The following is a 14,610-nucleotide window of genomic DNA, read 5'->3' as shown; positions in this document are numbered from 1 at the left end:
AGTTTTAAGATGGATAGCATTGTGTATTTAACTGACCAACCATGATTACTGATCGATCTATTATCTTGTATATGTTAGGTAAGTCCATATGTAATGGAAACAGAAGGCATATACAAACCAATGGGACAGTCAATCGCATCTGACTGTCTTAAGGTAGTTGAAATCAAATGTGTATATTTCGATAGGAGTGTTCACAAAATTCTGAAGATCCTGACTACTTATGGCATACGACTTGAGCAAATTAATATCCAACATACCAACAAAATTTCTGGATCTGGATGTGAGTTGGCACTCTTCATGGTACTTCTGTTTCTGTATTTTGTTAATATGTTTCATGCATTCTAAACAAAGTAATGAAAAAAAATCTCAAACTAAAGAAAAGAAGATATCGTTAGGAATGTGCATGTATGTGGAGAAAGGCTGAAACTCCCCATATTTCATGAAGAGAGTGAAATAGAACGCAATGCATGTTTCCGACTGCCTTGCACTATCCAAAAAAGAAGTACTATCAGTTTATACTTTTCATTGAACTATGATGAATGCAGAAATGAGTTCGTAGCTTAAAAATTAGTTAGTAGCAATTAAACATCAAGTACTTGCCGGTTTATCATGTAATGTCATTATATGTTGGTTGCAATTTATTGAAATAATGCAACGCCTTTGTTTTGTATTGGTAGCAAGCATCCATTAGACACATGATATCCTCTGTCTAGTCATTTTGATTGAGCATGGCGTCATCCAGATCCCGCTCATACAAACGACTGTCTTTTTCTTAACATAAGCATATTCTTATTGCCCCTTACTGTTCGTTGACATTTGAGATCTCATGTCTACTGTGCATATTCAAACTCAGTGCCCTCTGTTATTGTTTCTGAATCCCTTTATGTGCCAATGCCCATGTCAAATAACCAGAATCCCTTTATGTGCCAATGCCCATGTCAAATAACCAAAAGGCAGCCAAAATACTTATCACCTTATATTAGGAAAGTTAGTACCACTTAACAATATTTTGGATATAAATATGCAACTTACAAGTGAAGCTCTTATTGAGAACAAATTTACATGTTCCCGTATTACTTATGTCATGGAAAATTCCCTTTTGGCTGTAGTAGGCTCTCTGTAAATTAATTGTGTGTCTTCCCTTATCTTTGCAGGTTTCAGTTTTGTCTGTACTGGTTTCAGCGAAAACTAGAGGTATGAAGATCTGGGCTGTTCCTAGGGGCAGTTCAAATTTTCATGTTTTTTGTTTAAATGGGTCACACATATGTTTAGTTTTCAGAGCTAGATAAGAGGAATGTACGGAAAACTTAGCCTATAGATCCTAACATGATCTCATACGATCTTGCTTTTCATTCAAATGCACTTCAGCACATTACTTTCATCACTGTTCTGTTTTCAGTTCGACCTATCCGTCTGTGTCTTCTGATATTCTTTCTTACGATTTGTGTATATATGCTTATCAGTTGTCTAGGTATGACGTCCTGCGGTGGGGCTACAGGAAGAAGCCACATACTCGTGGCAGCTATCTGCACTGGAGGAGAGGTACTCCACCACATTCATTCAGTGTGCTGTTCACAAGTCCTTGTTGGTCCCCCACTGCTGCTCCTCGTCGTTCAAAAGCCTTTCCCGCTAATGGTTTTGTACTCCAAACCAGACCATTGCAGTGTTTGTTCTGTGTTGGTAGGGCTGCAGGCGGCACCGGCAAAGTGACCCTATGTGTAAACCGCTAGTGCAAACTGCTGTAGCGCATCCCTATGTGTTGGCAATGCTTCCGATCGATGTAAGAAAACCATTGCGCTAGTTCCGGTTAAAGAATCCCTCAATTTCCAAACTGGGCTATTGTATTGCCATGTTGCTAAGAAGCAGATCAAGTTGCTCGGAAATGCAGGAATGAAAACACTTGGCTTAGTTTGGCAGCAAAGTTTTTCTAAACTGAAGTAAAGTATTTTAGTATAATGGGAAAGGAATACTTCCGTTTCTTAATACCATAACATTTTTCTGTTTTGGCAAAAAAATAAAAATGCAAGGTGTTTGGGAAAAGCTGTTTTACCGAAACTCTGACTAGTTGTTTCGTTGGATGCAAGATCTATTTTGTCTGACAGGTGCGTGCATGGCTGAGAGTGAGTTGCTCACTTTGAATGGTTCACCTCTAACTAATTGACACGTCTATAAAGTAAAGTTTGGCTTTGTAATGTCCTGCTTATACTATCAAGGTGAGTCCTGCCGGTATAGAATCCAGCTTGCCGCCCTGCCGTCGGTGGAAATGGAAGCAGGAACATTTCCGTGTGTTGTATCGACCATGCCATGTCAGAGTCGGCTTGACTCCGTGCTGCTGTTCACACTACTATGTAGTATATCAGTTTCAGGAAGAGGAAAATCGAACGGGGCATCCAACCAGGAGGTGAAAGCCACCATGTTGACGAACCAATCACAATAACTCTGCACTGGATTCATGTATGCAACCATTTTTTTTGCAGGTAAAAGAGGATTTTATTACTCCATAAGGATTACAAGCAGGTCATTATCGAGCACCTGATCCAAGCAATCAGGTCCCGAGCTACAGTGCCACACCATGTATCAGTTCTTCCCTCCGTTCTGGCGAAATTGGCGAGGCAATGACTAATCCACCTTTACAAAGGAAATTAATCTACTACCACTAACTAAAACTTTAATCTCCGAAATAAGGTGCGTGAGTGAAGAACGATCCTGAGACTTCTCCATGATTGCATCCACCAGATTTGAGCAGTCAAGTTTCACAAGAATTGGCTTACCACTCCAATGCAAGGCCAACATTAGGCCTTCATGGCAAGCCAATGTTTCAGCCTCCATAGGATCAGCGCAATTGATCAAACTACGGCAGGCGGACATGATCACATGTCCTTTCTCATCTCTTAGCACCATGCCTGCATCGGATGTGCCAACCTCTAGCTTAAAGGAGCCATCACCGTTCAGTTTGACCCATCCTTGTGGTGGCAACATCCACCTTTTAGCTAGCGGTTTTCTTGGTTTAGAGCGTGGGTCATCGTTAGCGCCATACAACGCATGCTTGCCCTTGATGAGAACTTCAGTAGGGAGTTGACAAAACAGAGGATTCCTTTTCACGCCGTTGATCTCATTCACCCCCAAAAGTAATCCCGGTGGCTTAGTCCAGGGTCCTCGATCTGCGCCGCTGCCCAGCTGAGCCGCTCGCTCAGCGCAGCAAGCAAAACCAACCTTCTTTTCCTTGCTCAGCTTCTTTTTTCATTGACGAGGAAGACATGGCCGCAGGTCTCGGTTAGGAAAAAATAGGTCGGGATTGAAGTTTATAATACTTCAAAAAAGTTGAAGATTTGGACATACTTTGGTTTCCAAAACTACCGTATTTATGTTTTTAGACCCAAACGCTTTGAATTATTCAATGCTTCATTTTTTTACAAACTAAAGTATTCCTGGAATATATCAAAAAAAACTGAGCTCCAAAATGGGACCTTAAGCGGTGGGTTGGCTTTTAACAACATGCTGAACAGTTGTGGAGACCCCCTTGATGTATCTCTCGGCCTTGGGACTTTGAGCCGCTGTAAAGTGTTTTCTACCATATTTATAAAATTTACATCATAGGGAATTCCCCTATGGTAAAGGTGTAAAAAAACAAGAATGCAGGGGTCAAGAAACTTAATAATAACAAGGCGTCATTGGAATTCATTCAGGATCTACGCAATTCAAACCAGAATAAACAATATGAGAGAATAAAATGACCGAACTAAACACAAACCACTACAAGTAATGTCATTTTTATATAGTTTTGTGTCTTCAATGTCCAGTATCTAGGATAACTCGGTTTACACAAAGAGACAATAACTGTCCATCATTCAAGCAGAAACATGACATATAATAACACATCTCCAAAAAGAAAAAAGCTCAACAACTAAAATTCAGAAGTTCCATCTACTATTTTTTTTTATAGTTTTCAGATTTTTTTTTTTATTTTTTTGTGTATTACTATCTCTACTATCTTTTTTTGGGGTTTTGATATTTTTTTCAAATCCTTTTTTTGAACAATCATCTTCATCCTCATCCAGGCAAGCGTGCCGTAAACACTGAAAACTCGGCATGCCACTGTACTCTCTTGGGTATAATCTCAAAAGGTATCGCTCCGGAGTAAACTTCTTGCGGTGTTCTGCCCAAAAATGGGTCCACTCCCATTGCTGTGAAGTCCTTCGAAGGTAGGTGCTTGATAGCCTATACTAGCAGAAGTTGTTGACCTAGTAAGGAGAGCTCCACCGGGCATTCCTTGCATACTAGGATGGTATGTTGTCCCCTCAAGTCCAACGGATTGAAACTGAGATGTCAATGTGTCAATGTTGGATGTCACAGGGGAAAATAAACCAGAAGAATTTCCAGCAGAATAATTTGATCTCCGAAGCAACCACATCTCCCATCTTGCACGCCTCCGTATTTTGTCACCCTGACCAAACATACCAAACATAAAAGAGGTTAAGCCTTTCAGTGAGAAGTGTGGAGTGACGGTTAGATAAGAAAGTAGTCATATTCAAGTTTCTCTCAAGCAAAAGTGAGTATGTAATACTCCCGCCCATGAAACTTGTCGTGTATTTGTCAAAAGTTGGATGTATCCACACACTAGATAGTGTCTAGATACATCTAAATTTTGATAAATCCAAGACAACTTTCATGGGATGGAGGGAGTATTATAAATAAATGACTGAGAAAGCAACGATTTCATTGTAATTCATCTTATTTCATGAGATTTGTAACGCTAAGCTACAATTGTTGCGGTATCGAAGCTGACATGCCAAATGGCAACTTAAATTGTGTCCATGGAAAATAGTGGGTTAACTAGGGATGATTTGAATGGAATTAAGAGATTAGACCTCTGATATCCACGGTTTACATTGTACTTGTTGTAATCAACATATTCTAATTAACCAAAGGAACTTTGCAAGTGAGGCCATGGTGCTTCATTCGGGTGTGAAGAAATAGAAAGGCAGCTTACTGAAATATACGATCCTTTAGGGTACTAATATGCCATGATATAAATCACTTAAAGAACAATTTGTGTGATTAACTGTCAATACTTAATGAAGAATGCATCATGTCCATGTTCCATTCATGTACGTTACTTACCGATGTGGTGTTATGTGATATCATGGGGTTGTTTTGTAGAGGGAGAGAGAAGGCTCTTGCCATGGGAGGCAACCTAATTCTTGCTCCCTCAAATGAGTACAACTAGTCCTTTTTATCTAAGATGACTAGGACGATCGTGATGATTGCCAAGTTGGACACAATCTCCAACTCTTATCCAAATCAAACACATCTCTGTTTTACTATATTATTTCTCTTTCTGATGATCACTCAAGAAACAATCCAACATTAAGGTTCAACACCTAGATTACAAAAGCCATGACACTTAGAAAGTAAAGAATAGTAGAGGAAAATAACTATGCAATCCATAATAATAATGCCTTGCGAATAAGAGAGATAAGTGTGGATGATTGATCATAAGCGTCGAAGAGAGGAGATAATTGAGGGCAAAAAGAGAACATGACAATAAATGTAATGTGAAGCCTCATTTTCTTCAAAATGATCGACAGAATTATATGCCTAATATTAACTGAAATAATATTCCGCTAATAGACACACAGGGAAATGTTTGTTACTTCCTCCGATTCATATTAATTGACTTCAATATGGATGTATCTAGAACTAAAATATGTCTAGATACATCCATTTTAGAGTCAATTAATATGAACCGGAGGGAGTATTATTTTCACCTTACCAATCTAAATATTTGGTGAATAGTAGTTAGTCAAAATTACAATATTTTGACTAGACTCTTTCTGGAAAGACATGTATTTACAAATGGAGGAAGTAGGTTGTAATCGAAGAAGGATATACAAACTTTGGAACGGAATTCTTTTTTTCGAGGTGGAACGGAATTTTGAATCCAAATCAAAGTATCTACATTATAGACAGGTAAGTTTGGAAACAGAAGGTTTGATCCTTGGAAGTTGGAACATTCATTCTATAAAAGCATACACTCTGATATAAAGAAACCAGTGATTAACCTTCTAAAAGATCCAGCATTTTTTTTATATAAATTGTGTTTAGTCCATCGTTTACATTTTATAGCATGTTCATGTGGCAAACAAGGCTGGGATTTTTCATCGAAGGCACATCAATGGTTAACGAAGTCAAAGGTTGATTACCTGTACTTCCACCACAGTAGATAGCAGAATTGTATCCAAGATAAACTGTATATTATCAGCCAGCTTTTTTACTTGCCCAATACGGTGTAGGAACTTTTGGACCTGCGCAAAACAATGTAGGTGAGCCATCTGTCTTTGTCGTACAAAAAAGAGCAAGATACAGTGTTGAATATTCAGGGTAGGGTTGTTTTGCTATGTTATCCTTAGCATAGACACCACATTTACTTGGCAAGTTGGCAGTACCCATTTAATATAATATTAAGACATGCTCCAGCACAAATCTTGATGGAACCCTTTCTTAGCTCTCCAATCAAAATGAGCTAGCCACTTTCGGAGTGGTATGTTTATAGCAAGCGTCTCATGATCCACTCTTAGAGAAAGAGGGGCAAGGGCGCTAGAGAACCCCCAAAAAAAGACTTAAGGAGATTCTTTTCTACATAGGGCATAATTGCTAGTCATAAGATGACACAATGAGGTACTCCCTCTGCTTCCACAAACTCAATTAAACTCAGTTGAAAAAAAAAACTCAATCCAACTCTAACATCCAAACAGAACCAAGAACCAATGATTTTTCATTTTTGTATGGTCATCCCTATTGCTCCCCACAAACTAGTGGACCAAGTTCCAACATGCTGACTGCAGACATCCTAAGATGACCAATAATTTTGACTTCTGAATGGAGAGAGCAATTTTAGTAACAGAACAAAAGGGCCAAAAGCAGATGAAAGACACAAAAGTACAGTTTATGCATTTGGATGAAAAACTAGAAGGGCTCCCATAAAAAAAAGCATTGCAGCACAATGTGCACCAAGTTAAGTGCATAGGCTGGGGCTCTTTATTTCATGTTACTTAGAAGCGTCCATGCAGCTTGTGTATGGCTGACGTCTCATGAACAGCAAGATTACACAGGATATAAATGACCGGCTATGGTAGATTAAAAAATTAAATTTAAAACAGATAGTACCATCCTTGCATATCTAAAAAGTACTGTATGTCTCTTCTCATAACCCAAAAGCTTACACTGCTCAGGTTAGAGAGGAAGACATATCTTAAAGATAACTTGAAACAGATATGTCTACTTTAAAGATGTGCAGGAACCAAATTCTGCCGAGACTAAACTTTCAGGCAATGTGTAAACTAGTTTTCTTAAGTTATATCAACCACACCAGTACTGTGCATATGATTCCAGTTAACAGCAAAATGGCTATCCAGAAATTCAGTTTAAAAGGATCAAAACTGCTATGTACCAACTGTGTTTCTCATCCGAGAGGTAATCAAATAACTGAAGAAAGTGACCAGAACATTAGTAGGTTACTGAAGGATTTCATATTTAGCCATTGAAAGAAATTCTTATCAGATTACTGATTATAGCAAGAAAGCAACATGGAGAACCTACAAACTGACCTGGTTAAAGCCAGCAATCAATGATACTGGCACCCAGCCCTGGCCATCCATATGTTGTCGCAGGTAAATGTCCTTGCACAAATTTTCATCACTGCAAAAATTGAACAAGCAGCTCAATAAAATGATCTTGGTGGTCACCAAAGTGTTTCTCACAGATATGCATGAGTAACTACCTAAAGTAGTATTCTATCTGCACCAGTAGCTCCCTTTGGAGTTGTTCCAATGGAGAAATTAACATGGCTGGAGGGGTTGGCGGGGGAGGCACAAACGGAAGGGCTTGAAGACCATCCGAGGTGGGCACGGCAAAATAGTAAAGATGAGGTGACATGTCTGCAATTCAAAACATAGCAAGGTTATGGCAACATAATAACAATATAACAATGGCATTTTCTCACAAACGACATGCATGGCATACCAGGGAAGCCCATAGGTGCCCCATAAGGCGGTGTCTGTGGATTAGCAGAGCCAACAAATGGTGGCGGAGGAGGTGCCGCCGCTATAACAGCCAGTGGAGGAGAAGGAGCCCTGATGTACGATGGCTGGTGATTACGCTGCTGATGCCCTGGTCCATGTCCATCCCTGCGTCCACCGCCACGCCGTTGCCCATCAAACCCTCCATGGTGCTCGTGTCCATGCCGACCACCATTGCCCCTTCTGTTCCCCCCACCATAGCTGCCGTTTCGGCCATGGGGATGGGAACCAAAACGGCCATTCTGATTATGATCACCGCCACCATTGCTCCGGCCATTAGGCGAGTACACCGGGGATAGCTCTGGGGCAGGGGCACGCGCCACCAGCCCATCACCTGCAGGCATCACCAGCCCACCGCCATTGCTCCGGCCATTGGGCGAGTACACTGGGGATAGCTCTGGAGCAGGGGCACGCGCCACCAGCCCATCACGTGCAGGCATGACCAGCCCACCACCATTGCTCCGGGCAGTAGGCGAGTACACTGGGGATAGCTCTGGAGCAGGGGCACGCGTCACGAGCCCATCGCCTGCTGGCATCACCAGAGCACGCCGAACAGGTGGACCGCGCAGCAGTGCTTCATCACCATCCTTGACGCCAGAGTTGCCCAGTGAGACCGGTGCGATCGCTGCCTCCTGTGACCATTAACCCCCACAACAGGAAAGCACGATCTCGTCAGAAGGTACATAATCAAACTGACAGGGTACTAGATGGATCTAAGTTTGATCATCAAACACTGAGGCGAAATCGAAATCCCGATAATACAAGATGAATCAACCACTGATTAGACGGAATCGAAATCCCGATAATAATATAACGAATCAAGTACTGAGACGAAATACAACTAAACTAACTGAATCAAAAAACTGAAACGCACAGGGGGAGGAGCGGTGGCCTTAGGGGACGCCTTGGGCGGCGTGGTCGGCGCGGGAGGGAGCTGGCCGGGCAGCGCCGGCCAGGATTCGGCGTCCATGATGGGGTTCCCTGGCGCCGCAAGGACCGGCGCCGGCCCGTTCTCCGGGCGCTTCCAGGCCCGCTTGGCGGCGACGGGGCTGAGGGACGGGGGCGGCGACCCCGCGCCAGCGACGGCCGCGCGCGGCTCAGCGGCGGAAGCCATGATCTATCCGATCGGGCGGGGCGGGGAACTCAGATACAGGCTGCGACGGCGACGGAGATGGCGGCGGCGGCGGGGGGATAGGTCAGTGGTGCGGCATGGGGCGATCGGCGGGGAGGGTTCCAAATATTGCCGCGGCGGCGGGCGATCGGATCGGGGCGGCGGGAGGAGGTGGTGCGGCGCGGCGGCTCGCTGCGCTGCTCTTCCCTACCCGTCTTCCTTGCCTTGCCACGGGCGGACTGGAAGCGGAGGACCCCTGCCGCGCCGGTGGTGGGGCACAAAAGGGGAAGCCGCACCCGCACCCAGACCCAGCGATGAGTTGAGGGCAGCGCCGTCCAATCCTTCCAGATCGACGGCTGGCGTCGCTCGCGGGCCCCGCGCCGCTCTAAAGTTCCTCGCGCTGGCGTCTGCCTGCTCGGCTGACGCACATTGGGACTAGGAGGGCCGTCCGATGGGGAGCTGACGGCTGCGAGGTTGCGGAGGATCCACGTCCGGGGAAAAGGGGGAGATTTACTGACACGTCAGGTCTGGATTCGCGAATCCACCGGCGGCGCACCGCAAACGCCGCCCCCCGCGCTGCCATACAGCTGGATTCTATTCTATCCATCGTCTTCTCCCCTTTTAAATGGGTCTTAATACACCAACTATTTACAAGAAAATCACGTCATTAATTAGTGAGTGCAGACTCACTAAAACTGGTATCATGACCAGTATCTATATATTTAAATTTTGATGTATCTAGACGTTATTTAGTGTCGACGATATATAATTTGTAAATTTTAATACAAATCTATGTACATGATATATTTTCTAAATTTTCTAGTACTACGGGTTATGATAAGGTATCTACTTGTGATACTACTGTTCTCTCTTCCATCTTTATTTTTTTTACTTGCGGTGCCACATTAGTTTTTTTGTTCATGCATGATACTATCTATGATCATTATTGTGGGTAGTCTAAAATAAATCTAAAAAACATCAGCAATTAGTGGGGAGAAGCAATGTGTCGTTCAGATGCTACTTTGTGAGTTTGCACATCATTTTTTTCGAAGCAAGTCAAAGGATGGGACTTTATTTTTAAACTAGAAAGAGTCTAAGGCAAGGGGCCCTTTCTCTCCTCTCTTGTTTAACATTGCCGCTCAAGTCTTGGCTCTGTAAATCAAAAGAGCTCAAGAAAGTTTTTTAATTACTGGGCTAGCAACTGATCTGCTTGATGATGGAGTAGCTATTGTACAGTATGCAGACGATACAATTTTCATGTTTGAGGATAGTTTAGAGAGTGCTATGAATCTAAAATTTATTTTGTGTATTTTTAGCAGCTTACTGGTCTAAACATTAATTTCCATAAAAGCGAAGTCTCGTTTTTTGGTAATGCAATAGATAAACAAGATATGTATGTACATATCTTTACTTTAAGAAAGAAATCAAGACAAAACGTTATACAACCTAAAAGCATAGTGCCTGACGATGTCATCGACAAAAGCGCATGCAAATCTACTATGTCGGCCACGGTGTGCCAAGACGGGATGTACGTAGGTGGCGAGGCAAAGTTTGCGTGTTCACCTAGTATTTACATGGTGAGATTGCTGATGTCTGATCTACCATGATATCTTTCTGATAAAATGAACGGGCTACGGAATGTACCTACGAAATCAATACAAAACGTTAAGGGGCACGCTAGCCGTCGGTCGCCCGATACGGGCTAGAAAAATCGGTTGCTTCCGTGATGGTTGGATCAGGATCCTACGGTATCAATTAATCCATCTCCCCTCACGTCGCTTTCTCGTGTGCTGTTCAATGTCATGTGTCAGGTGGCAGATGCTTTGCCACTTTACTTTGCTTTTCGGTTGGACTTTGCTTTCCGGGTAGAGATCGTGTGGTGCTGGGCATCTGGTAAGACAACCGTGGTTAAAGTTGTGTTTTACAACAATATTCTGGTACTACTATAATAGTTCTACAAAAAAAGTAGGTGTTTACAACAAAAAGTCAATAATGATTTTAATACAAAACAAATTTGAACCTTTACAATAAAATCACTAATGTATTTACAACAATAACTAAAAATAAATACAATAAAAAATTAGGTGTTTACAATAAATAGTAAACAATGATTTCAATAAAAAACAACAATTTCATATATTTACAATAAAACCACTGATGTATTACAATAATAATTAAAAATAAATACAATAAAAAGGTTGGGTGTTTACAACAAATAGTAAACCAAGATTTTAACAAAAAAGCCAAAATTTCATATCTTTACTATGAAATCACTAATGTATTTACAACAATAATTAAAAATAAATCTAACAAAAACGTTGGTTGTTTACAACAATAGTAAAAAATAATTTTACCAAGAAAAATTCTCAAACTAATATTTCTAGTGCCAAAATATCTTTACAACAAATATCTAATATATTTACAACAAGAAATTAACAACAAAAACAACATTTTTTATTTGGGTATTTACAATAACAGAGCTTCATGCCAAAAAATATCTTTACAATAAATCAGCAACATATTTACAACAAATAGTTAACATTAAAACCAACAAAAAAAAATTACCGTTTCATGCCCCACACGTTCTTGAACATCTTTGTCTGTATCTCCAGCGCCGACAGCGGCACCGGTGTCGACAGCACAACAAAGATACTTGGGGGTCAGGGTGGTGCCACATCCAAGCAGTTAGCGGCGCCGAGCGCGCTCGCCGGAGCTGAGGGCGCAGATAGATGATGAGCAAATGCGTGCTCGCCGGGAGGAGCATGGGTAGCATGCTCGCTGTAGTTGAGCGGTTGGCGGGAGAGATCGAGCTCACCGGAGGTGGGGGCGCAGCTGGATGGGGAGCAAAAGGCACACTCGTCGGGAAAGTGCTGGGGCGACCGCTCGACGGGAAGGAGATGGGGCGGCGCTCGCGTCGGGGGAAAGAGTAGGGGCGACGAGCTCGTCGGGGAGGAGCTGGGCGACACGCTCGCCGGGGAGGAGCTTGGGCGGTGAGCTCGCTGGGAGATGAGCAGGGGCGGCTCTGCGCTGCGTCTGTAGGTGGGGGAGGAGAAATAGAGGATGAAGAAGGATTTTGGTAACCAGCGTTAGGATAAGGCAAAGGTGGGACCCATCCACATGTGGGTAGCACTCGGAAGGAACGACCGATTTCTCAGCTCGATCGGTGGGCTGATGGGAAGAGTTTTCCAAACGTTAAACATCCTAAAAGCATATATAGCGCTTGATGACGTCATACACAAAGGCCCATGCAAATCTACTATGTCGGCCACAATGTGGCAATGCGGGATGTAGCCGGCAAGGCAAAGCTTGCGTCGTCACCTAGTATCAGATAATCCTTAAATTGAATATGAACATGAGACTTACAAGTTTATAGTTCAATCTACAACCATTAATCAAATTAAACGAACGATGAATCGAGGGAGAGAAATGGAAGAAGCAAATGTATGCATGAGAAGTGAAGGATTGTTGGTGGATTCATCGATCAGTTAGTAGTCGAATTGCCGCCAGGTTGAGAAGGTCTGGCCAAAAATCCAGCCGGCCGGGATGACATCCGGGCAGACGATATTCTGTCCGCCGGTGGAAGTGATACTCAAGGACAGAGCTTGCCCCGCCAGTCCCGACATGCCCTGCCAGATGACGCCCCAGTTCCTGGACATCTGCATCCATCCAGTGTTGGTACCCTTCACCGAGATGCTCTTGATCGACCCGCTCCCGGCCACATTGGTCACCAGCACCAGCTCGAAGTAGTTGAACCCTAACATGGTGAACCGCAACCCTCCCGTCCTCCAGCACTTGACCCTATAAATCCACACGGGGATGTCGTTAACCACCATGCCATGTCATTAATTGGTTGAATGTGAGATGATGGAGCTTACTGCTGGTAGACGATGGGGATGATGCCGGCTCGGTATATACCGATCTTCTCCCAGGCGGGCTGCGACATGTCGAAGTGGGGGCGGGGAGGGTTGCACCACCCGCCGTTGTCGTTTGGAAGATCATAGTTGGGAGGGCAGAGGTTGGTGGCGGAGACGGTGATGGAGGTCCCAGGCTTGCACATAGTGGACTTGCCCTGGTCGCAGATGATGAGGTAGCACTGCCCGCACGAGGCCCCGTCGTTGAACAACACCGTGCTCAGCGCCGCGTTATCGAGCCCGTACCCCTGGTCGTACAGGTTCGTGTATCCACAAGCACCACCTGCAACCATGATCATCAGGACATGGATACGCAAGCTAACCATGATCGATGCTCATCTAGCTTACTACGTACGTACCCATTGTGCCAGAGCCGTCGCTGCCGCCGTAGAAGGTGGCGGTGCCCTGGAGCCAGCCCGACCTGACCGCCGGCGCCGCCAGGCACAACAGCAACAGCTGCAGGATCAAGCGCTTCCCACCTGCCATATCTAGCTTCTCCTGATCCAACCCTGAACCGTACACAGAGAAATGATTGATCCTCGTAGGTGGATGTGGAGCTGAGGAATGATTACGACAATGGTGGTCGTTAAATAGCTCGAGGAAGAGATTAATTGTACGGTCGACGGGTCGAGGCCGGACATACGGAGATGGATTCCGAAGGTTCGAGAGGAACAATTATGCTGCTGTTCCAACGAACGATCCAATGCATGCATGCATGCATGCACATGGCCACAACATCCACAGTTTTGACTTGCGCCTTCTAATCATTCGTTTTGCACCTAGATGTCGTGTCTTATGTCTTAACTCCCTCCGAAATGATCACGTTAACTAAACAACTAATTTGACATTCTTCCACGGTCTAACTGCGCGGCGATTCACACCAGAAGAAACAAATGCCTACACAACCGTTCAGTTATCGTCGGTACCTACATTCAGACCGTTCAATTTTCAATTGGGTAGGCGAACGCTAGCCCGATTACTATATCTTTTACTTCTTAGTTGATTGTTCTTCCGGTAGTTTGTGCCGCTAGCAACCCCAAGTCTCCAACTAACTAAAACTGTCGCTAACTGCAAGCTCAACCCCCGCTCGAATGCTTGCAGCGTTGCAGCTAACTCTATCGTCCACCTAACTACGGGATTCATTAAAACATTGAAGTCGTCAAACAATATGTATCCTCCTGCTTGCTGCTAATTCGGGTAAAACTATGATTTCTTGATCGCCTCATTACTGTTTGCTTCTAATTCCTGTGGAGCAGCGGGGACATACGGGTTCTGGTTGAGCTCGTCGGTTGATGGCGGTCGTACGATTATATTTAACCTGAGTGGCCAGCGGCAATCTAATCAACTACAATATGATGAGAGGCTTTTTTTTTGTGTTTTTTGTTCCGTTAGTTAATTCATGTTACCACTTCGAGTAACCTATGAATTGTGAACTATGAATTCAAACAAATGAGGGCATGTGCATTGTTTCGATGCAGATTGATGTCGGGGCATAGTTCCCCCTCTCGAA

At 43.6% G+C, this 14,610-nt stretch overlaps 2 protein-coding genes and 1 long non-coding RNA gene across 3 annotated transcripts; 1 reads left to right on the top strand and 2 right to left on the bottom strand.

Moving 5' to 3' along the window:
* Positions 1-88: 88 nt before the first annotated feature.
* On the top strand, positions 89-1,897 carry LOC124698102. The gene is made up of 3 exons (XR_007000881.1): positions 89-280; positions 1,155-1,194; positions 1,464-1,897. It is a non-coding gene; the product is annotated as an uncharacterized LOC124698102 (long non-coding RNA).
* Positions 1,898-3,754: 1,857 nt separating this feature from the next.
* LOC124701470 (la-related protein 1B-like) lies at positions 3,755-9,110 on the bottom strand. The gene is made up of 6 exons (XM_047233539.1): positions 8,953-9,110; positions 8,023-8,710; positions 7,781-7,937; positions 7,608-7,698; positions 6,204-6,305; positions 3,755-4,444 (listed from the first exon to the last, which is right to left on the bottom strand). Exons 1-6 carry the CDS (start codon positions 9,046-9,048, stop codon positions 4,118-4,120), a joined length of 1,461 nt encoding a protein of 486 aa, XP_047089495.1. The 5' UTR covers positions 9,049-9,110; the 3' UTR covers positions 3,755-4,117.
* A 3,564-nt stretch (positions 9,111-12,674) lies between these two features.
* Positions 12,675-13,586, bottom strand: LOC124695727 (expansin-A18-like). Its single transcript, XM_047228544.1, has 3 exons — positions 13,460-13,586; positions 13,065-13,383; positions 12,675-12,987 (listed from the first exon to the last, which is right to left on the bottom strand). Exons 1-3 carry the CDS (start codon positions 13,584-13,586, stop codon positions 12,675-12,677), a joined length of 759 nt encoding a protein of 252 aa, XP_047084500.1.
* Positions 13,587-14,610: the final 1,024 nt, after the last annotated feature.

Source organism: Lolium rigidum, chromosome 3, assembly GCF_022539505.1.
Source record: "Lolium rigidum isolate FL_2022 chromosome 3, APGP_CSIRO_Lrig_0.1, whole genome shotgun sequence".
Lineage (NCBI taxonomy): Eukaryota > Viridiplantae > Streptophyta > Magnoliopsida > Poales > Poaceae > Lolium > Lolium rigidum.
The sequence above is the reverse complement of the archived record's forward strand: the minus strand, read 5'-3'. Positions and strand labels throughout refer to the sequence as shown.

Excerpts from the sequence above, each read along its gene's own strand:
- LOC124695727 (XM_047228544.1), bottom strand. The coding sequence starts at position 13,586 with ATGGCAGGTGGGAAGCGCTTGATCCTGCAGCTGTTGCTGTTGTGCCTG. Across the intron at positions 13,384-13,459 it reads CGACGGCTCTGGCACAATGG|GTGGTGCTTGTGGATACACG; the intron begins GTACGTACGTAG and ends TCATGGTTGCAG. Across the intron at positions 12,988-13,064 it reads ATCCCCATCGTCTACCAGCA|GGTCAAGTGCTGGAGGACGG; the intron begins GTAAGCTCCATC and ends GTGGATTTATAG.
- LOC124701470 (XM_047233539.1), bottom strand. The coding sequence starts at position 9,048 with ATGGACGCCGAATCCTGGCCGGCGCTGCCCGGCCAGCTCCCTCCCGCG. Across the intron at positions 7,699-7,780 it reads CAGATAGAATACTACTTTAG|TGATGAAAATTTGTGCAAGG; the intron begins GTAGTTACTCAT and ends CAATTTTTGCAG. Across the intron at positions 6,306-7,607 it reads TGATTGCTGGCTTTAACCAG|GTCCAAAAGTTCCTACACCG; the intron begins GTCAGTTTGTAG and ends TGTTTTGCGCAG.